This window comes from Chlamydotis macqueenii, chromosome 7 (genome assembly GCF_036417535.1).
Source record: "Chlamydotis macqueenii isolate bChlMac1 chromosome 7, bChlMac1.mat, whole genome shotgun sequence".
Taxonomy (NCBI): Eukaryota; Metazoa; Chordata; class Aves; order Otidiformes; family Otididae; genus Chlamydotis; species Chlamydotis macqueenii.
This window is the reverse complement of record NC_141562.1, coordinates 3,277,253-3,301,286: the sequence shown is the minus strand read 5'-3', so window position 1 is coordinate 3,301,286 and position 24,034 is coordinate 3,277,253. Positions and strand designations below refer to the sequence as shown.

Here is a 24,034-nt window from a genome sequence, read left to right as displayed (position 1 = left end):
AGTCCCTAGGTGTATATGGAGCTATGAAATGCTAAATACTTAAAAAAATGGCCTGTAGGCAATCCAAATTAATAGCTACTATATCTCATAGTGACTTAATCTCTTATATGTAAAATGGGATAATACTATATCTTCATTATTCTTGTAAAATAAATTATGCATTTGTGAATATTTTGCATGCTATAGCAATGAATCCTGCAGAAACACATAAGAAAAATATGATGCTGATTTTAAAGAAATAAACTACATGAAACGATACCTGGAGTAATAGCAATAAAACACCACTGAATGAAGTTACAGATTTTAAGGGGAAAAAAAAAGTAGTTTGTGGCTATTAAATTAAGAATTGTATCATAACAATAATGGGGCTTGAATTACGGCTGCATGAGCAACCTTTTAGTTCTTAACTTGTGAGCACTTTATTTTGCCGCTTGCATATTCTTTTTGTAGGGCCTTGTGGGCATGTGTAATCACACAAAACAATGCGCTCTTATAAAGCTTTCAGATATATTTTTGTCACACTGATTTATTACTAATGTATAGATAATGCATAACATCTTTAATAAGAAATCTACTGAGACCCGTTTTCCCTCCTAACAATAACATGAAATAGTTTTGGCCTTCAAATTTTAATAATGTATGTCTGTTTAGATACGTACTTTTTTTTTTTTTTGTATATATATACTTCCTTAAATCAATTTTTGCTAAATTCACAAGCATTTAAATTGCTGGTAGTCTTCATTTACTGTAAATTGCATATATGTGCCATTACTACATTTTGACTTACAAAGGCTAAGATTTAATAAAAGACAATGAAGAGAACTTTTGCCAAGCTTTATTAAGTTTTATCAACTCAAAAGCTTACTTATATTAATAAAACTTACTGGAGAATATATTTACATCTATCTCTATTTGTATATTTGTATTTAACTTGGTACTTTGCAAATTGCCTTACATAAAATCTAGAGTTAAATTATTATGAAAATAAAAGAGGCATTTTGTAGAGAGTACCTCGCTTCTTGATAGCAGTTTGTAATTTCATTCATCAAATTTAGCTGAGGCTATTTTGTCAGTATGATTAGGTTACTATTGTTCTTCCATGGCTGCATAGCAGTGTTTTAAAAATTTTCTATTAATTTTATGTTTTTTCAGCTATCGTGAACTGGTTGTCTTGTACCATTCCCCTTGAGTGTATGTGTGTATTTATTACTTTAAACAATAACATTGTATGTCCAGATAGGGGTCCCATTAACATTCTGTTTCACTAGAAATCGGCAAAAATTTACATCAAAGAGTTTATCTTCATAAATGATATTTTGTATTGTTACTGAGTGGTGGCTACTGGTTCTTCCTTTTTCACCATATTGTGAATTTTTCACCACTTGGCATTGCAGAGCAAGAAAGCTGAAATGCTCAGCTTCACACATCATGTTTCTGAGAGGCTTTCTTATTTTGTATAGTCTAAGTTTAATGCAAAAACATAAGAAAACAGATGCAAACACTTAAGTGATGTGATTATAGGCAGAGGCATATGACTGTCTCAAACTTAAGTTTTTGTAAAAAGGATGGGAAATGTTATTTGATTGGAAATTTCAAGGAAGAATGGCTTAAAATGTCCTTGCAGCCTTTCCTAACTAGTGGGTCCCCTATAACAGAACCAAATAAGGCTATTTTGGAACATTCAGTTAAAAGTAATTTAAAATTATGAATTTGTTGTTTTTGTTCTTGTTTCACTGAGCAGTATATTAATCAATCCTGGAAACCATGTCAAGATTCAAGAAGGTACTTTAGGATTCTTCATTGCAAGTGATGCCAAAGAAGTAAAAAGGTAATTCCTACATTTTAATCTTTAAATTTAAACATATAGGATTTAATATCTATTTTTTCTTTACATGTAAACACCTCACCTAGTTTTTGTTATTATCTCTTTAAAGATTCTCAGGGGTAATCAAGTTGGTACTCTAGTGACCCAACCATGTGTGCATACTGTTTTCTTAACTACAGTCGTAAATATCAAGGAAATTAAATAATTTTACAGCAGATATGAAAAGAAATAAAGATACCTTTTTCTGAGTCCTACTAGATTTAGAAGTACTAAATGTAAAATATTTTTATCTGATTTCTCTATAATTAATTTGTCTCAGTGGAATTGCTTTGAGGGAGTATAGGGATTACAGTTTTGTCAGAGTTTCAGGTTTAGGGTAGTTTATGTAGACTTTAGCAAATATTTGATTTGAGCAAGCTACTGTATTCATTTGTAATTGCATTAACAGAAAAATGTTTATGTTGTTGTAATTTTTCTTCACTGGAACTACATACTCTATGGCCTCATAATAATAAATCATACTACAACAGTCAGTGTACCCCAACTGTTGTAGACAACTTCACTGGTTCGTTGTTCTTGGCTGTATTAGATTTTGGTTGAATGACAAGGGGTTTTGTGGTGTTATGTTTAGCACCAAATGTGTCTAAACCTGTTTGTTAAGATTATAAAATGCTTGGAAGGAATAAAAGAGCAATATGAGAAAATAATTTTTAAAAGAAATAATTATTCAATGTCTGTAAGATTAAAAAAAAAATAAAATAATATCTGCAACTGAGTGCTTCCTCATAATTTGTTTGTATTGTAAGTCATACTGTCAAGAATCTAATTTTTACTTGATGCTCGAGTTAGATATTTTAACTAGGTCTTGTACTTAGAATGATAAAATGTTCAAATGATAACCTTTAGTAATTCCTAAACTTTTTATGGTTAAACTACAATTAAAATAATATTTAAGCAATGCGTATTTGCCACAAATATTTAAAGAAAGTCAAAACATCAAAAAACAGCAAAATCACTGAGAACTTGAATTCTATTTTCATTGAAATAGCTAAGAGTTTTTGGCTAGGTGAAGCATACAGAACAGCACAGCAGTGCTCCTGTCCTCTCATATTTCTAGCACCATCTTTGGAGTACTTGCATCCAGCATTGCCTCAGGTACGCTGCCTTTCAGCATATAGTTCTTTTCCTCTCTGGTGCTTTTCTCCATTTGAATATACAGAACTGTCTTCACATTCCTTCACTGAGATGCTAGGTTTTTTAAAATTTATAAGGCATTTTACACTCTCCTATGAAATTATTTCAGTCTGTTAGTAAAAATTACTGGCATAGCATTTTTTAACAGGGAGAAGTTGACTGTTACTAATGTGTTTAGAGGAAATTTACACATCATTCATTTTATCTAATAGCAAGCTGAAACAAAATTCCCAATTCTGCCTTGCTTTTTGCATAAGGCTTTGTTTAGAAACAGGCTGCCTCCCTTACCACATTTCTTAGCTGTTCTGTGCAAAGCGAATGATTATCAGATGTGTTTTAACTAACAAAACCAATTATGTAAATTGTTTATTTCACCCTTTTGAGCTATGAATCAGAGTAAGAAATATGTTCTAAACTTGAAGTGTTTTGGAGGGGAAAAGGATATTTTTTTTTTAATAAAGCAAAATTAAACGTTATATACCTGAAATTCTAATTAAATTATTCTGGTTTTGTATGGCATGCTAATGGAGAAATTTCAGCTCCTTTAAGTTAAAGGTATTCATATTTATCAAATATATATTCCACAATGAAATATAATATGCAATGTTCAATTACTTTTCTTGCTAGAATTACTTTTGCATTTTTAGAGCAATAGTTTCACATTAGAAACAATTATACGTAGAAACAATTATGCTTAGGTAAATAGCTTTGTGGAAAATGTTGAAAGTTTACAAGTAATACCAACCGTATGCATTGCATCTTTATTATTCTGTATCCATTTATATGTTGGTACTGACATCAGAAATCTACAGGCTTCAAATTCACATAATTCAACACGATTATATAGAAGGATAATTTTATTACAGTGATCACTTCAGGCATTTGCTCTTGACTTTGCACATAGGACTGAAGGGTACTTTTTAGGGAATTTGTTCTGCAGTGGATTTCAAAAACAGAATCTGTAGAAATGACCAATGTCCAGTTCATGCCATGAAGTTTTGTGAGGACATATTTGTGATGGTGGATTCTTGTTCAATAGAGGGACTTAAGATGGATTAGGAGAAATTGTAAAAATTGGAGGCAGTTTTACCCTACTTGCTTATGTCTCTACATAGACTCATGGTTAAAAACATTTATTCTCTTTTCCTTGGAGGCAGTTTGTTTTCTTTTTATTGGAAGGTGAATATTTTGGAGAACAGAAACTTTCTGTAGCAAAGTGTGCAAGTGCTCAGAGAAGGGACTTTTTCGTTTTGCTTTTTGCTTCTTGGAAATAGTAAGACAATTTCACAGTCTGAAAGACTAATCTTCCTGGCAGTTTCTTAGAGAAATCAAGTCTGCTACATTTAGGACTTATATCTTCCATTAGTAGCTTGCATGCTATCTTGATTTTTGAAAAGTTGATAACATTCAGTGAGATCTTACTTCAAATTTAAATTTGTATTATCTAGTCCATATCTCATATGCTAGACCTGCTGCCTTTCTCCTGATGGGCTACTTTACCTGGATCATTATTCAGAGGTGCAAAATAACTTCGATAAATTCATAGCTATTTGTGTTAGTTATCTAGTTCATATTTCTGAATATTTCCTTTAATATAGTTCCACCTGTGGTGGACATGTCTAATTAATCTAAAAAGAATTAGTAGCAATCATCCTAGCTGAACTGACAAAGGCTGTGTTTATTCAGAGGCTATGTATTAATATTGTTTATTTTTCTTTTTATATTTTGGATTGTACATTTTTCTGTTCCAGTGACCTCCATACTGTTGTAGCAATCCAACCATCCTAAACCTATGAACAGTACTGTTGGCAAAATCCATGGGTGGTTGTAAAGTGGCACCTTTTGTTCTTCCAATTTGTATTTAGAATTAGCGGTGAGTAAGGGTTGGGAAGATAGGCATGGAGTTCACATACCCTCAATATGGATACATGCAAGGAAATTTCAGCAGGTTAAAAAGTATGTTTAATTTTTTATGCCAGCAAGAATCCTGTAAACTGTAACTGTCCAGCTAGAGGCCAGCTGTTTGATCCTCATGAAATGTGTCACAGCAGCCTTACATTACATGTTGACTTGACAGGCATGATTAAATTCTCCAGTGGGCAGTCTGATGTGTATTTATTAAATTGCAATGTTGTTGTAATCTTACATAAAGTCAAATGTTTATCCTTTCTCTCTTCCTTAGTTCTACTTGTGCTTAACCTTGTGGGGAGGAGCCATTTGATACCAGAGTGGAAGTTCATAACCAAAAACATTAAATAGAAACCTAGATGGTTCACCTTGTTAATCACATATTTATGTTTGAAATTTTGGCTTTTGTCTGTTCAAAACAAAAATAATCTGCTCTATTTGGATATAAAAGACAAAAATAGCCTGAATCAAGATTATTTCAGTTGTTTTATTTATACATTCCTTTAGGAACTTATTTTGAGTGGATTTGCCCTTTCTGGTTTTGGTTGGGGTGTTTTTGTAACTACCATATCTGATGTTATTGTTACATTGATCTCATTGCAGTCTCTCTTTGTATCCAGAATGAAGTCTTGTGACCAGGCTGAAAACTTGGCCAAGGGTGCTATAGACAGTCTTTACCAATTAAAAAAAAAAGAATCTAGTATATCTGATAAGAATAGAGAATTAATTATATATATGTTGTCATGACAAAATTAATTGGATGCTCTTTTTTTCTAATATGAAGGACAAATGAACTGATACAGTGTGTCATAATTATCATCCCTTCTCTCAATTACTTTTCAAATAAAAGTATATTAAAAGAAACACTAATTTAGAGTCTTATGTTTGAAATCTATGGTCTTGCAGCAAGTATTTCCTACTTTAAATATCTAAACATTTTCAAAGATTAAAGGAAATTAGTGCTGGCATGTTTCATTAATTTGGTACTGCAAGAAGAGGAAATGTGGGACTAATTTAATTTGTATGGATTAAGAAATGTGTCAGTTTTTCTATTCTGTCTCTCTAGGGCATTTTTTTACTGCAAGGCCTGTCATGATGACATCACAGATCCCAAAAGGATAAAAAAATGTGGCTGCAAACGGCGTAAGTAATATTTCTGTCACTCCTTTCCTCTCCTATTCATGAACTGGTCAGCCTTGAAGAATATATGTACAAATGTTTACATGTTTTACACAGTGCTGCAGAAAAGCTAAGAAGTAAATGCACAGCAACAAAGTGCCATTTGCATTTCTAAAGTGCATGTATTTTTATTACATTTCATACCACTTGCACCTGTTTCTTCATAAAAAAAAAGTCCATTAGGGTCCAATGCTAACAAAACCTGAAGAATTAAATCAAGCTAGATTTAATTGTGGAAGTTTCTGATTAAGAATGAGCTAACAGTGAAGTTCTGCTCTTGTTCATGCAGAAATCCAGTAATTTCAAATACTTTTCTGTAAAGAACTTCTATCTATTTTGCTGAACATGATTCTGTAAAAGAAGAAACTAGGGAATAATATCCCATCATCTAACTATTGAAAGAAATTATTATTGAAACAAACAATCAGTTTTACTGGAGGAAGGGATTTTCTAGAAGAAACTAAATATTAATTCCTCTTAAATATATCCTTTTAGAAAATTCCATAGCTGTAATGCTAATATTTGGGTTAGTTAAGTTCTTAGGTCTGCTTTTTAAATTGTTTGGAAAACTTTGCATGAAGAAATAATTCAGTTTTGTAATTGAGATCAGACTTTGTGTTTGTATTTTTATAAATATAGAGAAAATTATCATTTTATCTATATATACTTTGAAAGGGCTTTTTTTTTTGCAGGAAGTATCACAACCATGTTTTAGCCAAATATATGCTTGACTCATGTATATTTGTAATACTGATATTAAAAGGATTTAGGGATCCATTTCTCAATGGATATCTGAATATTTACGTGCATTCCATGGTATTCTACCATGAAAAAGATAATTCAGGTCAAAAATACTAATTAGGTAAATTGAAAAATCTCAGGAGTCTTTGATCTTGTTTCTTTTACTATTACTTTTAAGAGGGAAAAACTCTCTTATTTACAGATCCAGTCGTAGTGTTACCAGTGCACTGTCTTAGAGGATAGAAGAAAGCCTAAACTGGACCTTCTCTGCCTTTAAGGGGTGCCTGAAATTGATGAATTATTAAAAATAATTTGTAAAAGAAAAAAAAATATGTCACTGGAGTTTTTAAAAAAACTCCCCTCTCAAAAAAAAAAAGAGGAGAGTGGAACAAAGTAGTATAATTGAGAGAAAGCAGCTGAAACACTGACAGAAAATGGTATTTATCCTCCCGGTAGCCGCAAGGAGAGCAAAGCACATGGAAAGCATGCCTGATGTGGAAGGAATGTATGCATTGCCTAACATTTTGGAAAAAAATTGTTCAAGAACAGTTTATCCATGAGAGAATGTGACCTTTGAACTGCTGCCAAAGCCAGCGAGGCCGCTGAGTAAGTTCTGGTAAAGCCAGTTTCAGATGCCTCGGAGTGCCTGTAACTCTCAAACCCAATCTTTTTTTCCAAATTATGCAACAGTTAAAGAGATACATGTTGCCTGTTTAGCTTTATCTGATTCTGTCAAAAAATACCATTTTATTTGTATTTTCTTCTATACTCCCTCACATAGTGTATGCTTTTCACACATGTGCTAATGAAAACAAAAAAAAAAATCCCAAAGATCTGTCATTTTAATATGAGATCCACACTTTCCATTGAAATCTGTTAGAAATTAGGAATAAGGAATTCACAATATAAAGGGCAAAAGCCCTTATTATGCATTAATGAAAATCAATGTAAGCTCCTCAGTACCAGGAAACTGCGGAGAAAACAGTGTGTCCTGTAATGCAGCCAACACAATGGATATATTACCAGCAATAGGGCAATGGAGAGGTGAGAGTGACAACTTCTGTGTGTAGCACTAGGAAATGTTCCTAATGGCATGGTCACACGTATCAGTCCAATAAATAAAAGGGTGTTGGACAGATGAAGAAACAAAATGATGGAGTTAGTGAGGCAGAAGAAGGAGGCTGTCACAGCTGCTGCAGTGAGCTCTGGACACTAAGGAGGGAATCCTCTGAGTCAGATAAAAAAAAAAGAAGAAAAGGTCAGAGAGAGTAAAATCTTAAATTTCCCTTTTGTTGTCTCCCATCTCTCTCCATCTCTTCTCTCCTTTCCTACATACACACACATATGGTCACAGATACCACAATAGCTGGCAGCTCTCAGTACAGCAGAGAACAGCTTCCCCTTAGAAGCATGCTCACAACTATTAGGAATAAAACAATTGCTTTACTTTTAAAGTTCTGTCAATCAGCAAAAAAAAAATTAAATTACAAATTTCAGCAGTAATTAGTGATTTTTGATCTCTCAAATTTTGATGACAATCTTGAGATCCCTTTTATGGGACCTGATTGTTTTTAAAGGTAAGTCTTTAGTGCAGCCTGTTACATGTCCTAACTTTAGCTTTCAAATCACTAATCACTTTGGAAAATCTTAACTATATTATCCATCTATAAGCTACACAAATCATTGGTCTTAAAAATGCAGTCTAACCAAAACAATGGATAAATTAAAAACCTCTTTCTCTGCTGAGTTAGGAAACTGTCAGCTGATCTGTCAAGAGCTAATATGTCAATTTGATTTTCAGACACTGCAACACACATACGTATATGTAGCCCTGTATGGTAAATACGTATTTTAATTAGCAAGTAATATAGCCCTTACAGGCAGCTGAATACAGAAAAAAAGTGTAAGACAAAATTAAAAGTTGTATGTAAAATATTGACACATTCAGGTGAATTCAATGTGGAAGAATATCTTTACATGGAAAACTTCATTATGATGGCATTAATGCAGATTCCTGTGACACCTGAAAACCACATTCTTTAATAATGCATCTGAGGTTGCACATCAGTTTAGATACTGTCTGAACATTAGCTTGTGGTATTGTTGGGGTCTAAACGTGAGTCTGACCTACATAGCCATTTGTCCAAACCTGTTAAGCCTAATATTAATAATTCAGGGCAGATCAGTACGTTTCCACAAGGCCAGGGATAATTAAAGTAACCTTGGTTTCCTTTTGCAATTTCTTTGCCATCCCTTTCTCTTTACCCACCCCACTCACTGAATAATATATGATTGCTGATGTCACATTGTCCAGAGAAATGCTTGTGTGGAAATTTTATTCACAGATTGTTAATATTTTTTTAATGTTTTCAGTCTCTTTCCTATTCCATTTAACTGTAGTTTTTGCAGCAAGGGGCCAAATACATGTGTATATTTATATAAAATGCAGCCACATTGGAATGAAATCTCTAAACTAGATGACCTACTCCTCCTGTTTCTTTCATTTTGTGCAACAGTTATGGTCTAATTCTGTATATATTTTTTCCAGTGACAGTGCTTGCTGTGAACGATGGGGGTTGAGCCCCTGAGGGAACATATCATGTGTACATTGATGTGTTTGAAGGAATTTCTTGTAATCTATGACAATTGACAAACTTTTGATTTATTTTTCCTCTTGCTGCCTTGGAACACGGCCCCTACTATATTTTAACTGCACACTGATAGTGATCTATTGTGAGTAAAAATGGGTTCCCCGTAGCCCAGAGTGCGGTCCAACCTGTCTTTCTCTAGCAGAGAGTATTTTTGTTCAGTATTTTTGGTTCTTTTCTTTATTTATGTTGCATGTAGCAGTGACGTCATACCCACAAGTTTCTCATCGTTTACACCCACGGAGATTAGGGTGACGTTGAAGAAAATACAGCAGTTTTCCCCTCTTCCACCTTTTTGCCCTTTTTTTTCCCCACAACCTTGTTTTTTATCCCTGTTTGAAAGTCAGATCTTGGCAATGACATTTGCTTGAAATAATTCTAGAGCTATCTCATGAATTTTTAGGGATATTGTTTAGTCTGGGGTAATTACCACTGTAGGCACTGTTTGCCTGGTTAAATGCAATTCATTGTCAGACCTATGTTCAGGTTTTTTTTGTACTTTGTCTTTTCCATTGCATAGCTGACACAAAGAGCAACACAGCAGTCTTTTACTGTCCTTTTCTAACTCCTTTCTCCCCATCTGAAAAAAAAAAAAAACAAAAAAAAAAAAAAAGAAGGAGATGGGGTAAAGCCAGACAATGAATTACATGTGTGGCTAACTTTTAATCTATAAAACTACAGATATCTTAAACAGGAAACAAATCACAGTTATTATTTTCCCCAGCTTGCTTGTTTTGAAATTAATTACCTGAATAGAGCTGACTTTACAGGACCTAAGCAGTACAGTTTTACATTATTATTATATATAGAATGCAAACTTTATAGACCACTTCATGTTAGTCTAAGTCGTATCACTTTAAAGTGTGCAGAATCTGTGAAGGCTCTCATCAGCCACTTTTAATGTGAACAGGTGTCATAATTTAAATAAACACAGTTTTGGGGACATGGAAAGAATTTGCTACTTAGAAATACAAGCAAAGAAATGTACTGGTTATAGGGCAGTGCTGGAATTATACGGAGTTGTCCTTTCGAATAGCAGGAGGGATCAAATATTTCATAGCTGCCGTGAGGCATTATGGTACCAGATTGAGGCTGCTAACCATACTGTCTTACTGCAGCTATTCTAAATAAGTGAGGCTATGAGACTTGTTCAAATTTTGACAAGATATTCTGAATTTATTGTGTAGTAACACTTCAGGTCTTAAGACTGAGAATTTTTTTTTTTCTCACTCAGCTGTACACAAATAATCAAGGAGAAGTTGACACTCCTGGAGTTGCACAATAAAGTGCTAGCCATATTGGAATTGTGATGGCCTTCATTATGATTAGAATTATTTGCTATTTATCTTATTGTGATGCCTGCAAACTACATAAGGGATTGAGATCCTGTTGTGGTAGAAAGCATTCAAACAGAACAGGAATTTCTCCAAAGATCTATTTTCAGCCAATAGAATGCCACAGCAGAAAGATGGGGCAGCACAAAAAAGCAGATTGTGAAACAGGTCAGCATGATAAGAATCAATACTTAATAATAAACCAGAAAGAAACTAATTTATATGGATAAAATGACGAATTCTATTGACATTGAGGCAAAATATTGGAGGTGACTTGGATTTATTTGAACAACGTATTTATGTTAAGTATGTTTCTATGTTGAGGCCTTTCTGGACCAGAAAAATTAGTTTAAATAGTAATAAATATACGAATTTAAAATAGTTCTTCATACTATGAGAGTATTAAAAAAAAAAAAGGTCATGTAGCTTTGACTTTTTTTTTTTTTTTTCCATTTCCCCACAAGCTTCTGTTTGTTCAGAAATGCAGTTAGCTTTGAGAGTACACTGGCTGAGAGTCTTCTTTAAGGTAACAAAGGAAAGGTCTTGATCTGATTTGAAAATTAAAATGAATTGGTCTATAAATGTGCCATTACTTCAAAACCTGTGAGTCATTCTTATAGCTACTAAAACAGGGCAAATTGTCCACTTAGATAACTTGCTGTTTCTACAGTTTTGACAAAGAACAGCATTGTATGAGTTGTAGCCAACAACTATCCGATTGCCTTTGATTGCAAAAATGGCAAGATAGTGAACAAGCTGACTTGGTGGTCTTGAAGTTTTTCTGTAAAAATTAAATAATGGAGAGATAGCTTTGCCTGTTGAGTTAAGAGAAAATAAATTCTCTCAAACTGTTTAAGGTATGCTGCTGTATTTTTCAGGAAACTGAAATTGTGCTGGGGAAAGTCCTTTCAATATTTCAATCTCATGATGCTAACCAGCATTGCTAAAAGGCGATCAAATCAGACTGGTCGTCCTTTAATGCTGCTGTTACTTTACTCATAGTCTAGATCATGAGAACTTGATGAATTGAAATGACACTGTTTGCATTTCAATTCTTAAGTGTAGTGAGACCTTTTTTTTACCATTTGCTGGTCAAGAAACTTCCAGTTCATAATCTTCTCAACCAGCCGTTATCTCATAGAGAGCCACTAGATGTCCTCATAGATCTACTTTTTGTTACCATAGAGGTGACAAGGAAAACTGCTGTAGTGATGGGTGGAATACGACAAATGGGTAGACTGTATAGTTAAAAAAAAAAAAAAAAAAATGAAGGGATGCTTTGTTCGGCTTTCCTTTTTTTTTTTTTTTCTAAAAAAAAAAAAAAAAAAAAGGAGCTGTTCCTTGACATCTTAGGTAAAGAATAATCTGCAGTTTCCTTTGCTTGTTTTTGCAGTTGGAAATATTTCCCATTACTATTTTTTAACTCTAAGTAATTCCTCAGATCCAGACAATCTAGAAATTTTGACTAGGCTTTTTGAATTTTTGAGATCAGAAAGCAATGTACTACTAGAAGCTTAGACAGCTAAGGCACATTCCTTCCTTATTAGAATGGAAGGCTATTGCCTTCTGAGAAAAATTGCAACCAAAAAAAAAAGTTTTAAAAATGATTTATTTGCTTTATAAATAACTGACATACATTTAGCCTTCCTTTTGCCAGTAAAAAAAAAATCAGAAAATGCCCTGTTTTGTCTAAATTATTTAAGTAGTCTGATTTCCATATCCATGATAACTTCCCCTGAAATTTTTACTAATTCATTTTACAAATGCTGTGGGATTGTCATCATGCTAAGTAGAAGGATCCGTTCTTCCTTTTTTTCCATTTATTATTCAATTGAAAATAGGAAAATAGTTTCTGTTATGTCCCAACTTACATTTTCACTAGTAGCAATTAAGAGTTCCATTCAACATCTACAACATTTCTATGAATAGAAATTATTTGATTCTTATGCAGGTGGTACAGGTGTCAAATGAATTTAACACCCACCCAGAGGCTATTCTTAAGGTCCCCCTGTCTCTCTGATGATTCCCATTTTTTGTACATGTTTATGGAAGTTTTGTAGGAAATGGTATATATGTGGCTGAACCATATAAAATCATTTCTGTCTTGTCTTCGATCTTGTCACTAGTCATCCCTACTAATATCCATGTTTTGTTTTAATTTAAAATAAAATAAGTATTGTATTTTGTATGAATGTAACAATGACTGTATAAAAGCATGTTTTCTTTCTAAAATGTATTGCTGTGATATGCAGTTGCTTATATATAATGGTTGAAACCCTTTTAGCAAGTCCTTTTTGCTACTTATATTTCCAGGTCGAAGCCTGTTTCCTGCATGTTAATGATGTGAAATATTAAAATTATGCATGATCTCCAGAACAACTGATAGTAATAGTTAAAAACAGTCCCTGAAAGGACATTGTTTTCGAGAAGCGCTATGGAGTCCTTCTGCTATTGAACAGAAGGGCTTAAATTCCCCACCTCATTGGTTTAAGTCTGATGAAAATAGTACAAAAAGTTTTCCTTCCCAACCCTCTTTGCCCTTAAGGATGATTTATTTTAATTTTCACAGATGTGTCCTATCCTATTATTGACTGTTGATAAGATATGGCAACAAGTAAATGAAAACCAGGGACTGTTACTAACCAATGACGTAGCAGTTGAGAATTTCTGAGCAGTGTGTTTTGCTACAGCATTTGATTAGAAAAAATCCTTCAAAACAGCTATAATTAGAACAAAATGGGCCTTTTTCCTCACCTACTGTTAGTGTGTTTCACAAATGCCCTTTTTTTCCCCTTTAATTTCCTTAAAGTGAAAATAATAAAAATAATAATACTAGAAAGACTTCCACATATTTGGTAACGTATTTCACTTTTCTTTTTCTGCCCAACTTTTCAATTTTAAAGAATGTGTTGGGAAGAGTTAGAGGGAAAACATGGGAAAACAAATGCTGTTTTGAATTTTCTGTGTAGTTAGAATGTATGTGCATCAAAAGCTGCAGTGGAAAAACCGTCTTACTAAAAGCCAAGCTCTGAGGAATGATGTACCATGCAATGAACAAGCCTGATGCTGCATGATGACTTTCTGAACAGCTGTAAGATAACTCTACTAGGATGCTAAAAGAACATGGCATTAGTCATGTGAGCAAAGTTTTAGAGGAATGGAGTCGCTGCTGAAGAGGTCACTCATTCATCTCCCTCAATGCCTGTTTTCCACAATCATAATGTTACCCTTGCTTGACAAGTATACTGTATGGCAAGTCATCAAGGCCTTAGAACAGGACTTGACCCATTTGAGTGATTTCTATCCCTCTTCCCTGGTGACTGTGGCATTAAGAAACTGGAAAAAAAGAATAAGAGCAATGATTTTAAATTTAATGTCGTTATCATAATGCAAAAAAGATACCTTAAACTGAAGGTACAGGCCAGAGAAACATTACCTTTTTTCTGCATTTGCTTTTAAGGTTTTGTTTTTGCCTGTCAGTGTTCTGTTTTGTTTTTAGTATAATTGAGTCAGTTCAATCTAAACCATTACCAAAAGTGTTGGTTCAGTGCAACATGTGAAACAATCTAAGTGGCCTTTGCATTTCTTCAGACTTTAACATACCTGTGATTTCAGGTAACATACAAAATTGCATGATGGTAATTACACATACATTTATGAGATAGGATGCTGTGTATTTCCAGAAATATATAACAAGGAAATCCCCTTAACTGAAAGATATAAATATTCTCTTCTAACTTGATATTCCTTTTGGAATTAGCCCCTAATTCTATAGTCAGTTATTTGATTCTTGATCTACCTTTGAATCCAGAGCAGAAAACATGCCAGTGATTGGTTCAGCATGTTTCAGTGGACCAATGCTCTGTGTGCTTTTGGTGATGCCTTATTTGTGAACTGATTTTGATGTCAAGCATATTTACCATTATTAGTTGTGTCTCTTATATGGGCAAATTTTGGTATTCTGTCAAGAATTAATTTGAATTCCTGAAGATACAATGTAAACGAAGGAAATTTTTGGAAAATTTTATTAACATCTTGTAACACTTTAGTAATGTGTGATTTATTGCAATAAAGGAGTTCCCTGGCACAGTTCAATACAGACCAATTATTACCATATATTTAAGAAAAAATATATTTTATATGTGTATATATATGTATGTATGTGTATAATGTATGTGTTTGAGTGTGTGTATGTAAGAATATATGTGTGTGTGGTTTTTTGTGTGTGTATACATACATATATATATATAGATATATAAAAGTCTGAGTTTTACAAGAAGCAGAGTAGGCCAAAAATATCTAATGAGTTACCAACTTGAGATTTTTCTTTTCATTTTAGCCCAATAGTATTAATTGTGCCAAGGGAAAAAATATATTCTTAGCGTTCTCTGCTTTTACACTGTTCTTTTTTGATCCAAACACTTGACTGTAATCAGTAATTCTTCCCCATGTCTGCGGTCACCCTGTAAGACTGAAGAGAAATAAAGAACAATTTATCTTTTGCCCTACTTTTAATGTACAACCAAAGTGTTATCAATAATCTTATTGCTTTTTTTTTCCTTGGGTCAAGACTGTTAACATAAACTAAGGCCTGTATTAAATCCCTTAAATTACCTTCCAGCTGCCTTGTTATATATAACCTTGCCATTAACCTGCTGCTCTTCCTCTCCTCCCATCCAACATATGGTTATAGCCAAGATGTCCATCTACAAGAGAATGAAACTGGCATGTTGTTTTGATTGCGGACGCTCTGAGCGTGACTGCTCTTGCATGTCAGGCAGTGTACATAGTAACATGGACACCCTTGAGAGAGCCTTCCCACTTTCTTCTGTCTCTGTTAATGATTGCTCCACCAGTTTACGTGCCTGTAAGTTTTAACGCCAACACATGCTGTTCCATGTCTGTGGTGTCTGTGGTATCATCCCCGTCTTGTGTCGTACATTGTAGTTCTGTGAGTTTTACCGGGCTGATGCTTTTTTAAAAAGTAAAACCCAAATTTTAATACAGCTCTTTATTTATATTTCTGTTTTAATTTATTTTTAGTAGGAAAAATGTAATTCATTATTTTGCTTTTTGTGCTCTTTAGGAAGCATGCTCTTGCAATAGCATGCAGAACCTTAGTAGTGCAGTTTGGTGACATCTTTTTTTATTTAATTCATACAATATAAATTGTCATTAATTAAACACTAAGTGCTTCAGTGGAGGAACAGGCCTATGTCTAAATCTATGACTAGCACTAAGCAGACAGCTCTAATAGTGCTGGCACTAAAGCAGTATACAATAGGCAGTGAATAAATATACAGGAATCAACTTAGTGGCTGAACTGTAGTAGCTGGAATTCTATTCTATACTGCTACCTTTATCTTTAGTTTTGTTTGCAACCCTTCGTTCTCAGTAAGGCAGGACCTTCCATCTAATACTGAAACCACAGAAGTCTTAGCAAAAATGGTTGTACTCTTTGTAGTGCCTTTTTATAAGGGTTAACCTGATACAAACTTCCTGATGCAAACTTTTTGAAATTAACTGTAGGATCTGTCCCATAGGACAGTACCATTCTGGAATACACCTTAAAAGCTCTTATCAGAGCTTGATCAGAGTTGAGAGAGAGAGAAGGCAGAGAGCTTAGAACAATTTTGCTTAGCCATTAATTCTTTGGGCAAATGGTAGGGATTGCAAAGCTTGCTGTATCAGTGTCAGGTCAACAATTGAGGAGGATTGTTAAGTAAAATGGTGACTTTTTTTTTTTTTCATTTTCTTAACTTCTTTAGACATTCATAACGAGCAAAACTGTGTCTTGGGATAGGAAGTGTTTTCCTTTCCCTACTCAAATGGCAAAGAAAAACTATAAAATTATTCAGATATGTCTATAAGGAGTATTGGGAGTTTTGACCAGGAAGCACGTCTGCTTTATGTTACAAGTTACCATGGATAAAAATGTTTTTCACTACTAAGAGTATAATGTAGTTAGTAGAGATTATGCATCTGGTTGCCTTTTGATACTATAGGTGTATTGCAGTATGAAGTGGTGAATGACTTTGCTTTAACTATTTTAACATTTGAACTATTTCTCCAGACACAAATGTGGAGGATGTAACAACAATATGATTTTTTAAAGCATTTTTTTTGTCTGAAGACTGTGTCAATTAAACTGATTCTAATGGCATTTCTTAGAGATTTTACCAGAAATCTTCTCTCTGTATATGTGTATGAGCACTCTGAATGTTCTTTTTATCTACTTGGTTGCAACTCATGCATCACCTCAGGGGAGATGGTTCCCAGTTTTAAGTCGTATTCTAAGTTACAGGAGTTTTAATCCTTTAAAGAGACCTTTATCAGAGTAAAACATAGCAAAACATATTTTGTTAAGAAAAGTGAACAAGAAACTTTCCTAGATTGAGAATTACTGCAGGCAATGTTACTTACACAGCCTAACAGCCTCAGTAAGTAATAGTGTGCCTGGTGTAATTTGCATTAATACAGACTAGTACAGAGAGTATGTGGTGAGGTCTCTCCACTGGCGTTAACAGCAACCTAAACTAAATGAATATGTCCCCTACAAATGGGTAAAATTTCTGCCATTGGCACCATTTGGCAAGGAAAGAAAACCTGTAATTTGTAGGTTTGCCGAAGCTTTCAAGTTCACTTAAGACTCTATAGAGGCAGATAAAGTAAGCATTTTTGATTGTGTTGCCTGCCTCCACAATAAATGTATTATTTTCACCAAAACCCAGTACTTTTGGGAAACATTGTTAGCTCTACGTTGTATTTTGAAGGATAAGTGATATTGGCAGCTGTGAGGATTTTTAGCATCCTGTCTTTCAAGGGCCTTTTCCCCCCTTCATCACTCCATCAAATCAAAAGAGATCTCACTCTACCCCTTGTAGAGACTAGTCACCTTTGACTGTTAATAATAAGTACAAAAATGTCAATACCAAGTCACACGCTTTGCAAAGCAGCGTAAGCCTTTCTTTTCCAATTAAAATATATATGTGTACACATGCAATATTTCACTGGCAGGGCTTCAGTAGAAATCAGTGTGTTGTTTTTGCATTGCGCAGGGGTCATATGATGCCCATCTTAACAGAGCTAGTTAACTCAAAGAATGGCAGTGAGAGTCAGCTTTTCATTAAATATGAGCAGATGTGAAATGTAGAGTGTTTGACAATTAGAAATGGCAGCAGCAGGGCCCCAGAATCAAAGTGAGGTCAGATTGGTGGATCAGATTACCTCTCTTACATTCTTTAGTTGTACTGAAAATCATTTTGAATTAGTGTCAGTGGAGCCATGATGGGTTTTGCCCTTTGTCTTTTATGCTAAGACTGTATTGTTTCCCCAGACACTCATTAAAGGTCATTATACTATTACAAGGCTTGCTTTGGTCGTGGTGCCCCAGTTGGGTTGGTTTGCTTCTACAATTGCTTAATGCATTTCTTTCTTTTTTACCCCTTTTTTTTTTTTTTTTTTTTTACTTTTGATTATAAGTGCAGGATTTTTTTTTTTTTAAAGGTAAATAAAATCACAGACCATTGTGTGAAACTTCTTGAAACAATGAGTAGCTTTTGTAAGAATTAATGCTCTTTGTAAGAATCTGATGTTAAGTAGAAGATATCAAGTTACATGTTCAATTGTGTACACAGGACTTAGTGTACTAATTGTATAATATAGAGAGAAGGTAACATTTGCAGTGTTATTTTCCACTGTGAATGAGTTTCTCTGTTATTATATTGTTGCTTGTACTTCCAGCAAATGAAAATCATATTTTAATTAAATATAATTACATTAAAATAGCATTTGAGTTTATAGGCAGTTATCTGGGAAAAAAATGAGTATGATTTTTCTAAACATAAGGAAACAGAATTTTTTGTGTCTACATTTTTTCAGGTTTAGCTGCTTTTGGTAGATTGCTACATGAACAGCAGTCAAGTGGTCCAAGCATTTTTTTTTTGCACTGGAGACTCAAGTGAATTAGAGTTAAGAGAGGCATCTAGCCACTGAAAAACCTGAGGTAGTTTATACAATGAAATTATGTTACTAATAAGTGTGATGTTTCTGCTTAGGTCTATGCCAAGTCTTGAGGAGTGCCATTCAAATGATTAATTGATGCAGACAGAATCTTAACCCGAACCATTTAATTTCTGTGTTTCTGTATCACCATATGGCTGTAGTTCTCAGGAACATAAAAAGTTCACGTTCCAAAAGGAAACCTTTTCTAAACTTGTTGCTATGCCCACTGCTATGGGAATCTAAATTTCCAGGGACATTCTTGATACTAGGCCCAGGCATATCTAATTCAGCTTGTGAGAAAACATACTTTGGCATGCTCTGATACTTCTGAGAAGCTTCATGTGAAGACTTTGACTTTGATGAATGTCAGGGATCTCTGGAGACAAAAGATAAGACTAATTATCACTGTATTTTGAATTCAAGGTTCAACCCAAACTCTTAGCCATCTTATGTGGAAAGAAAGGCCATGCTAAGAAAAGCTGGAGAAAGTAACTGAAGCATGTATCTACCAGTGTACCAAGCCCAGTTTAGAACCCTATATTCCATCTGATCTTGTAATGCCATCATGTGGTTTATGCTGAACAGATAAGTTAGCTGCTGAGTCTTTCTCAGAGGACCTGAAATCACATTTTGCAAGCTTAAATGAATATTTTGGGTAGCTTGAATAAGGATGGCAATTGAACCAAGATTGGTACACTGTGCTGAAGCTATGTCTGGCAACGTGGTTTAACAAGTTAGGTCAAGGAAAACTCTAGCATCTTCATTGACCTGTGCTACTTAGGGCGATGTAGACTGCCTGTATGTCTTTACAACTTGAAAAAAACAAGAGATTAATGGTAATGTGACGTTAGAATGGGATATAGTGCCAAATCGATTCCTACTAATTCAAAACTACAGAGAATATAAATAATAAGTCTGCAGAACACGTTGCTGATGATATATTGATTTATGTAAAACTACTTCCAAATATTATTCTTTCTTTTAAGGTGACAGATTTTTACTTCAGTTACAACAGTTTCCATGTCTTCAGGGTCGTATTCCTGAGATCTGACATGGCTATGATGTTTATTGTAAATACCCCTATAAGACTGCAAGTGTCCCTTTTCAAAAAATTGAAAATCATGTAAAAAATGGCCACCTGTGTATATTTTGATGCTCAGTTTGGCAGAGAAAACCCTATTTTAGATAACTCAGTTAAGATAAAAGTCTAATACAGCTGGGAAAAAATCAAGCGTACACGCATAGACACATAGAATGGTTTGGGTTGGAAGGGACCTGAAAGATCATCTAGTTCCAAGCCCCTGCCTTAAGCAGGGACACTTTCCACTAGAGCAGGTTGCTCCAAGCCCCATCAATCTAGCCTTGAACACATCCAGGGATGGGGCATCTACAGCTTCTCTGGGCAACCTGTTCCAGTGGCTCACCACCCTCACAGTACAGAATACCTTCCTTATGCCTGATCTAAACCTACCTTCTTCCAGTTTAGAGCCATTAGCCCTTGTCCTGTCGCTACATGCCCTTGTCAAAAGTCCCTCTCCAGTTTCTTTGTAGGCCTCTTTTAGGTTTAGGTACTGGAAGGCCGCTATAAGGTCTCCCTGGAGCCTTCTCTTCTCCAGGCTGAACAGCCCCAACTCTCTCAGCCTGTCCTCATAGGAGAGGTGCTTCAGCCCTCTGATCATCTTTGTGACCCTCCTCTGGACTTGCTCCAACAGCTCCACATCCTTCTTATGTTGGGGGCCCCAAAGTTGGACATGGTATTCCAGGTGGGATCTCACAAGAGCAGAGTAGAGGATGAGAATCACCTCTCCTGAACTTAATGTAGTCTGTGTGGCTGCTGGGTAATGAAGAAAACCAGCTATCCTGGTTTCAGCTGGGACAGAGGTAATTTTCTTCCTAGTAGCTGATATAGTGTTGTGCTTTGGATTTAGTATGAGAATAATGTTGATAACACACTTATGTTTTAGTTACTCCTAAGTAGTGCTTACACTAAGTGTACTTTTCAGCTTCTCATACGCTGCCAGCAAGAAGGCTGGAGGTGCACAAGGAGCTGGGAAAAGGCACAGCCAGGGCAGCTGACCCAAACTGGCCGAAGGGGTATTCCGTACCATATGACACCCTTAGCCACCTTCTCAGAATGAACTACATTGGAACAGTTGAAAAAGAAAATACCAATGTGGAAAATTCCTGTGCTGTTGTATAGAGGTTCTTATGGTACATTCAGTCAATGCTTGTACATGCTAGAGATTTGCTGTATTTGCAGCCAGTTCCATAGCCTGTGGTACTGGCAAATCAGAAGCAGAAACCATGAGATCTGCTTTTCTGAGAATCTCCTAATTACTCTTCCACTTTCAAGCTTAGTTTATATTTGCAATTCTGCCTAACCTACTTTCTTTCCATCTTCTTGTGGCGATCTTACAAAGATGCATGCAGGTGTTTCCACTACAGAAGACAGAATGAATTGACTCAATATATGCAACCATAGTCTTAACTAGCATTCGAGAACTGCTTGCTGGAACAGTGCTTTCACTGAACCAACCCTTTGATTTGTCTGCCTTTCTCTCACTCTTGATGTGCAGAACTTCAGGGGATCCTCTGCCTGATGCAACTGTATTTTTCTGTATTGCTAACATAGAGATAGAAGCGATGACCAGAATGGGCTGGTATATGCCCTCCTGAGACTCTTTGTTTCTATTCCATCTTTTTTTTTCATGTGTATGCATGCACAGGGACTTTTGTATTTTATTTTCAAACACTGAATAGATGGCACTAGTTACAGAGAGGGGGGAAAGTAAAATGAAACAATAAGTATTTTTACAATAGGTGACTTCAGATATGTAATTTGACTCTTAACACTCCAAAAATGCATCCCTGTTATTGTTTTAATAGAACTTGGGTGCTGCTAAATTATTTATCTTTATTTGGGATATATCAGCATGAAGATGAATACTGTGATGTAGAAATGCAAGAGTAGAAAAAAAAAAAACAACCCACCCCCAAACCAAGCTGTTCCTTTTCAGATAGTAGAATGGTAAAAGTGAGACAATCTAACTCATTACTTATGACCCAAAAATATCAATAATGAAGCACATGCCTTTTTGGATGAGTTTTGTGCTGCAACATATAACACTAGGCTGATGTGAGGGAACCCTGCCCAATTTGTGATGTCTGTAACAAGGAGATAAACTCTCATACCACTGTGGGATGGAGACACTGCTAAGTTTAGTAGCAAATCTTTTGAAGAATTGTGAAGGTGGGGGAGGGAAAGATCAAGAAATCTGCATTTTATTCCTTTAGCCCTTTAGATTCAGTAGTGATTCTTACGAGGGTCACAGGGAACAGACTAGTGAGTGGCTTACTTTGACGGGGACAAGCTAGAAAAGATGCTGTCTGCATCCTGTGGACTGAATTTAGCAGAGGGTCTTATGCAAGGTGACATGGAAATTATGTTTGCATTTTTAGTTCCCAAGTGTGGCTGGTTGTCGTGAAACTCACCATGACAGTTTCTTACCACCAGGCAGCTGATTCTTCCTGTTACCTTCTTGGTGTGGGACAGATGCTAGGCGGTTAGGTCTCCTTCTCTACTATTTTCAAGCTATTTCAAGCGACAGATGCCAGAGCTGGCTCGGTTGCAGCTTGAGCATTTCTGTCATAGCCATGCCTTGAGCCCAAATTCTGACCTTTACAATATGAAATAAAGTATTTATGAACAAGCAGTGGCTTGATCCAGAGCAGGCTTAGAGCAAATGTCAAGTGTCAAGTCAGTCTCATGCTTCCTTCTACCACCTGCATTAGGAACCTGGATTAGACCCTAGACTACAGCACCAACTGCCTTAGGCTTTATGGGTCTGGAGAGACATAACTTATTAACAAAGAGTTATTAATTTTTTATCAGTTTTATAACACAACGTAAATGCCTTATGTGAATCTACATTGTATTCATTATAATTTAAAACGTTAATTAAGTCAAAGTTGCATTTAATTCAGTTCTAAATGTGCCTTTGGGAGGAAGCTTTTAAAAACAGCTGCAGGATTGAGAAGCTCATTGATGCTGCAAAGTTGTTAGTACCACTTTTCAGGATAGGTCCCCCAACTTGATTGCCATTTTGAGTCTTAGCTAATTTGTGTTGATGTTATTGGGCTAAGTCTCAAATTAATATTAAACCAATAACAGCAGAAAGCTATCAGCTCATGCTAATCACAGATACACTTTGATGCATAATCTGTGTTCTTTTCAAATTGCTTACAAACTAAAATGAACAGTTGATTTGTAAAGCATGTACTTTATAATATAATATATTTTTTTCCATGTCCTTATTGATTGACTCCTTTTATAATTAATGGAAAAATATGTTCACTGACTTGGAGTATTGTCCTTTAGATTTGTAGAAAAAGAAGTCCTCTTGCCTAGGTCTGCTTTTCATGTGATCTGAAGTTATTGTAATCTATAGAAGGGGGTGCTTATTGAAGTATACAAGAAGACTACAATATGATTTAAACTTATAAAGTGGAATACAATTTATTATTAAAAAAATAAAAGCCCTCCAAACAGAGCTAAAATGTGCTTGGTTTGCATTATCTATGGGAGTATTATTGCTTCTAATGTGTTTTGATGTAAAAACAGAAGAAAGAAGGAAAAAATCAAGCACACTGTTTCCACCATCTGATTCTTCCATTGAGACCCCTAGCGTACTTAATATATGCATCCTTTTAATCAAGTAAGTAGTCATATTAGTTCTAGTGTGACCACTAACATATGTCCTATGTGATTCGTACTTCTACAACTGGAGCTAGATGCAACCAGCCTAGTCCTTACCTAAGCTAGGAGTTAGAACCAGAGATCGTCAGATATTATCAAGTTCAGTGCAGGTCCAGCAGAGTGGTCCAGCCCTTAGCCTGGAAGACAGAAGCAACTTGTAAGACAGCTTTTTCTGGGTCATCATATTTTCTTCTGAGTACCTAGAACCTTTCCAGGTATTTGTATATGCCTTGAAGTGCCACAGAACAAGCACCCGTCCTGTATTGTTGCTCTGATTGAGTTTATAATAGGAGGGAGTTGAACAAATAAAGAAAAGTTTTAATTTGTTTTTAAGAAATTAAAGATGCATTTATTTTATTATGTAAGTGCTTAAATATGTTGATAATATAAAATAGGTTAAAGTTCAAGTGTTGTACTTCCATTGTTTGAGACTTCACCAGCTTCT

The 24,034-nt window shown here is 35.0% G+C and overlaps 1 protein-coding gene across 6 annotated transcripts in view; it reads left to right on the top strand.

The window, feature by feature from the left end:
• The window catches only part of KCNMA1 (potassium calcium-activated channel subfamily M alpha 1), a 494,817-nt gene that overhangs the window by 382,364 nt on the left and 88,419 nt on the right, over positions 1-24,034 (top strand). For all 6 annotated transcript variants that reach the window (XM_086752630.1, XM_086752629.1, XM_086752628.1 and 3 more), the window contains exons 17-18: positions 1,742-1,828; positions 5,994-6,070. In XM_086752630.1, the coding sequence (XP_086608756.1) occupies positions 1,742-1,828; positions 5,994-6,070 (164 nt within the window). The remainder of the gene's footprint in view (positions 1-1,741; positions 1,829-5,993; positions 6,071-24,034) is intronic.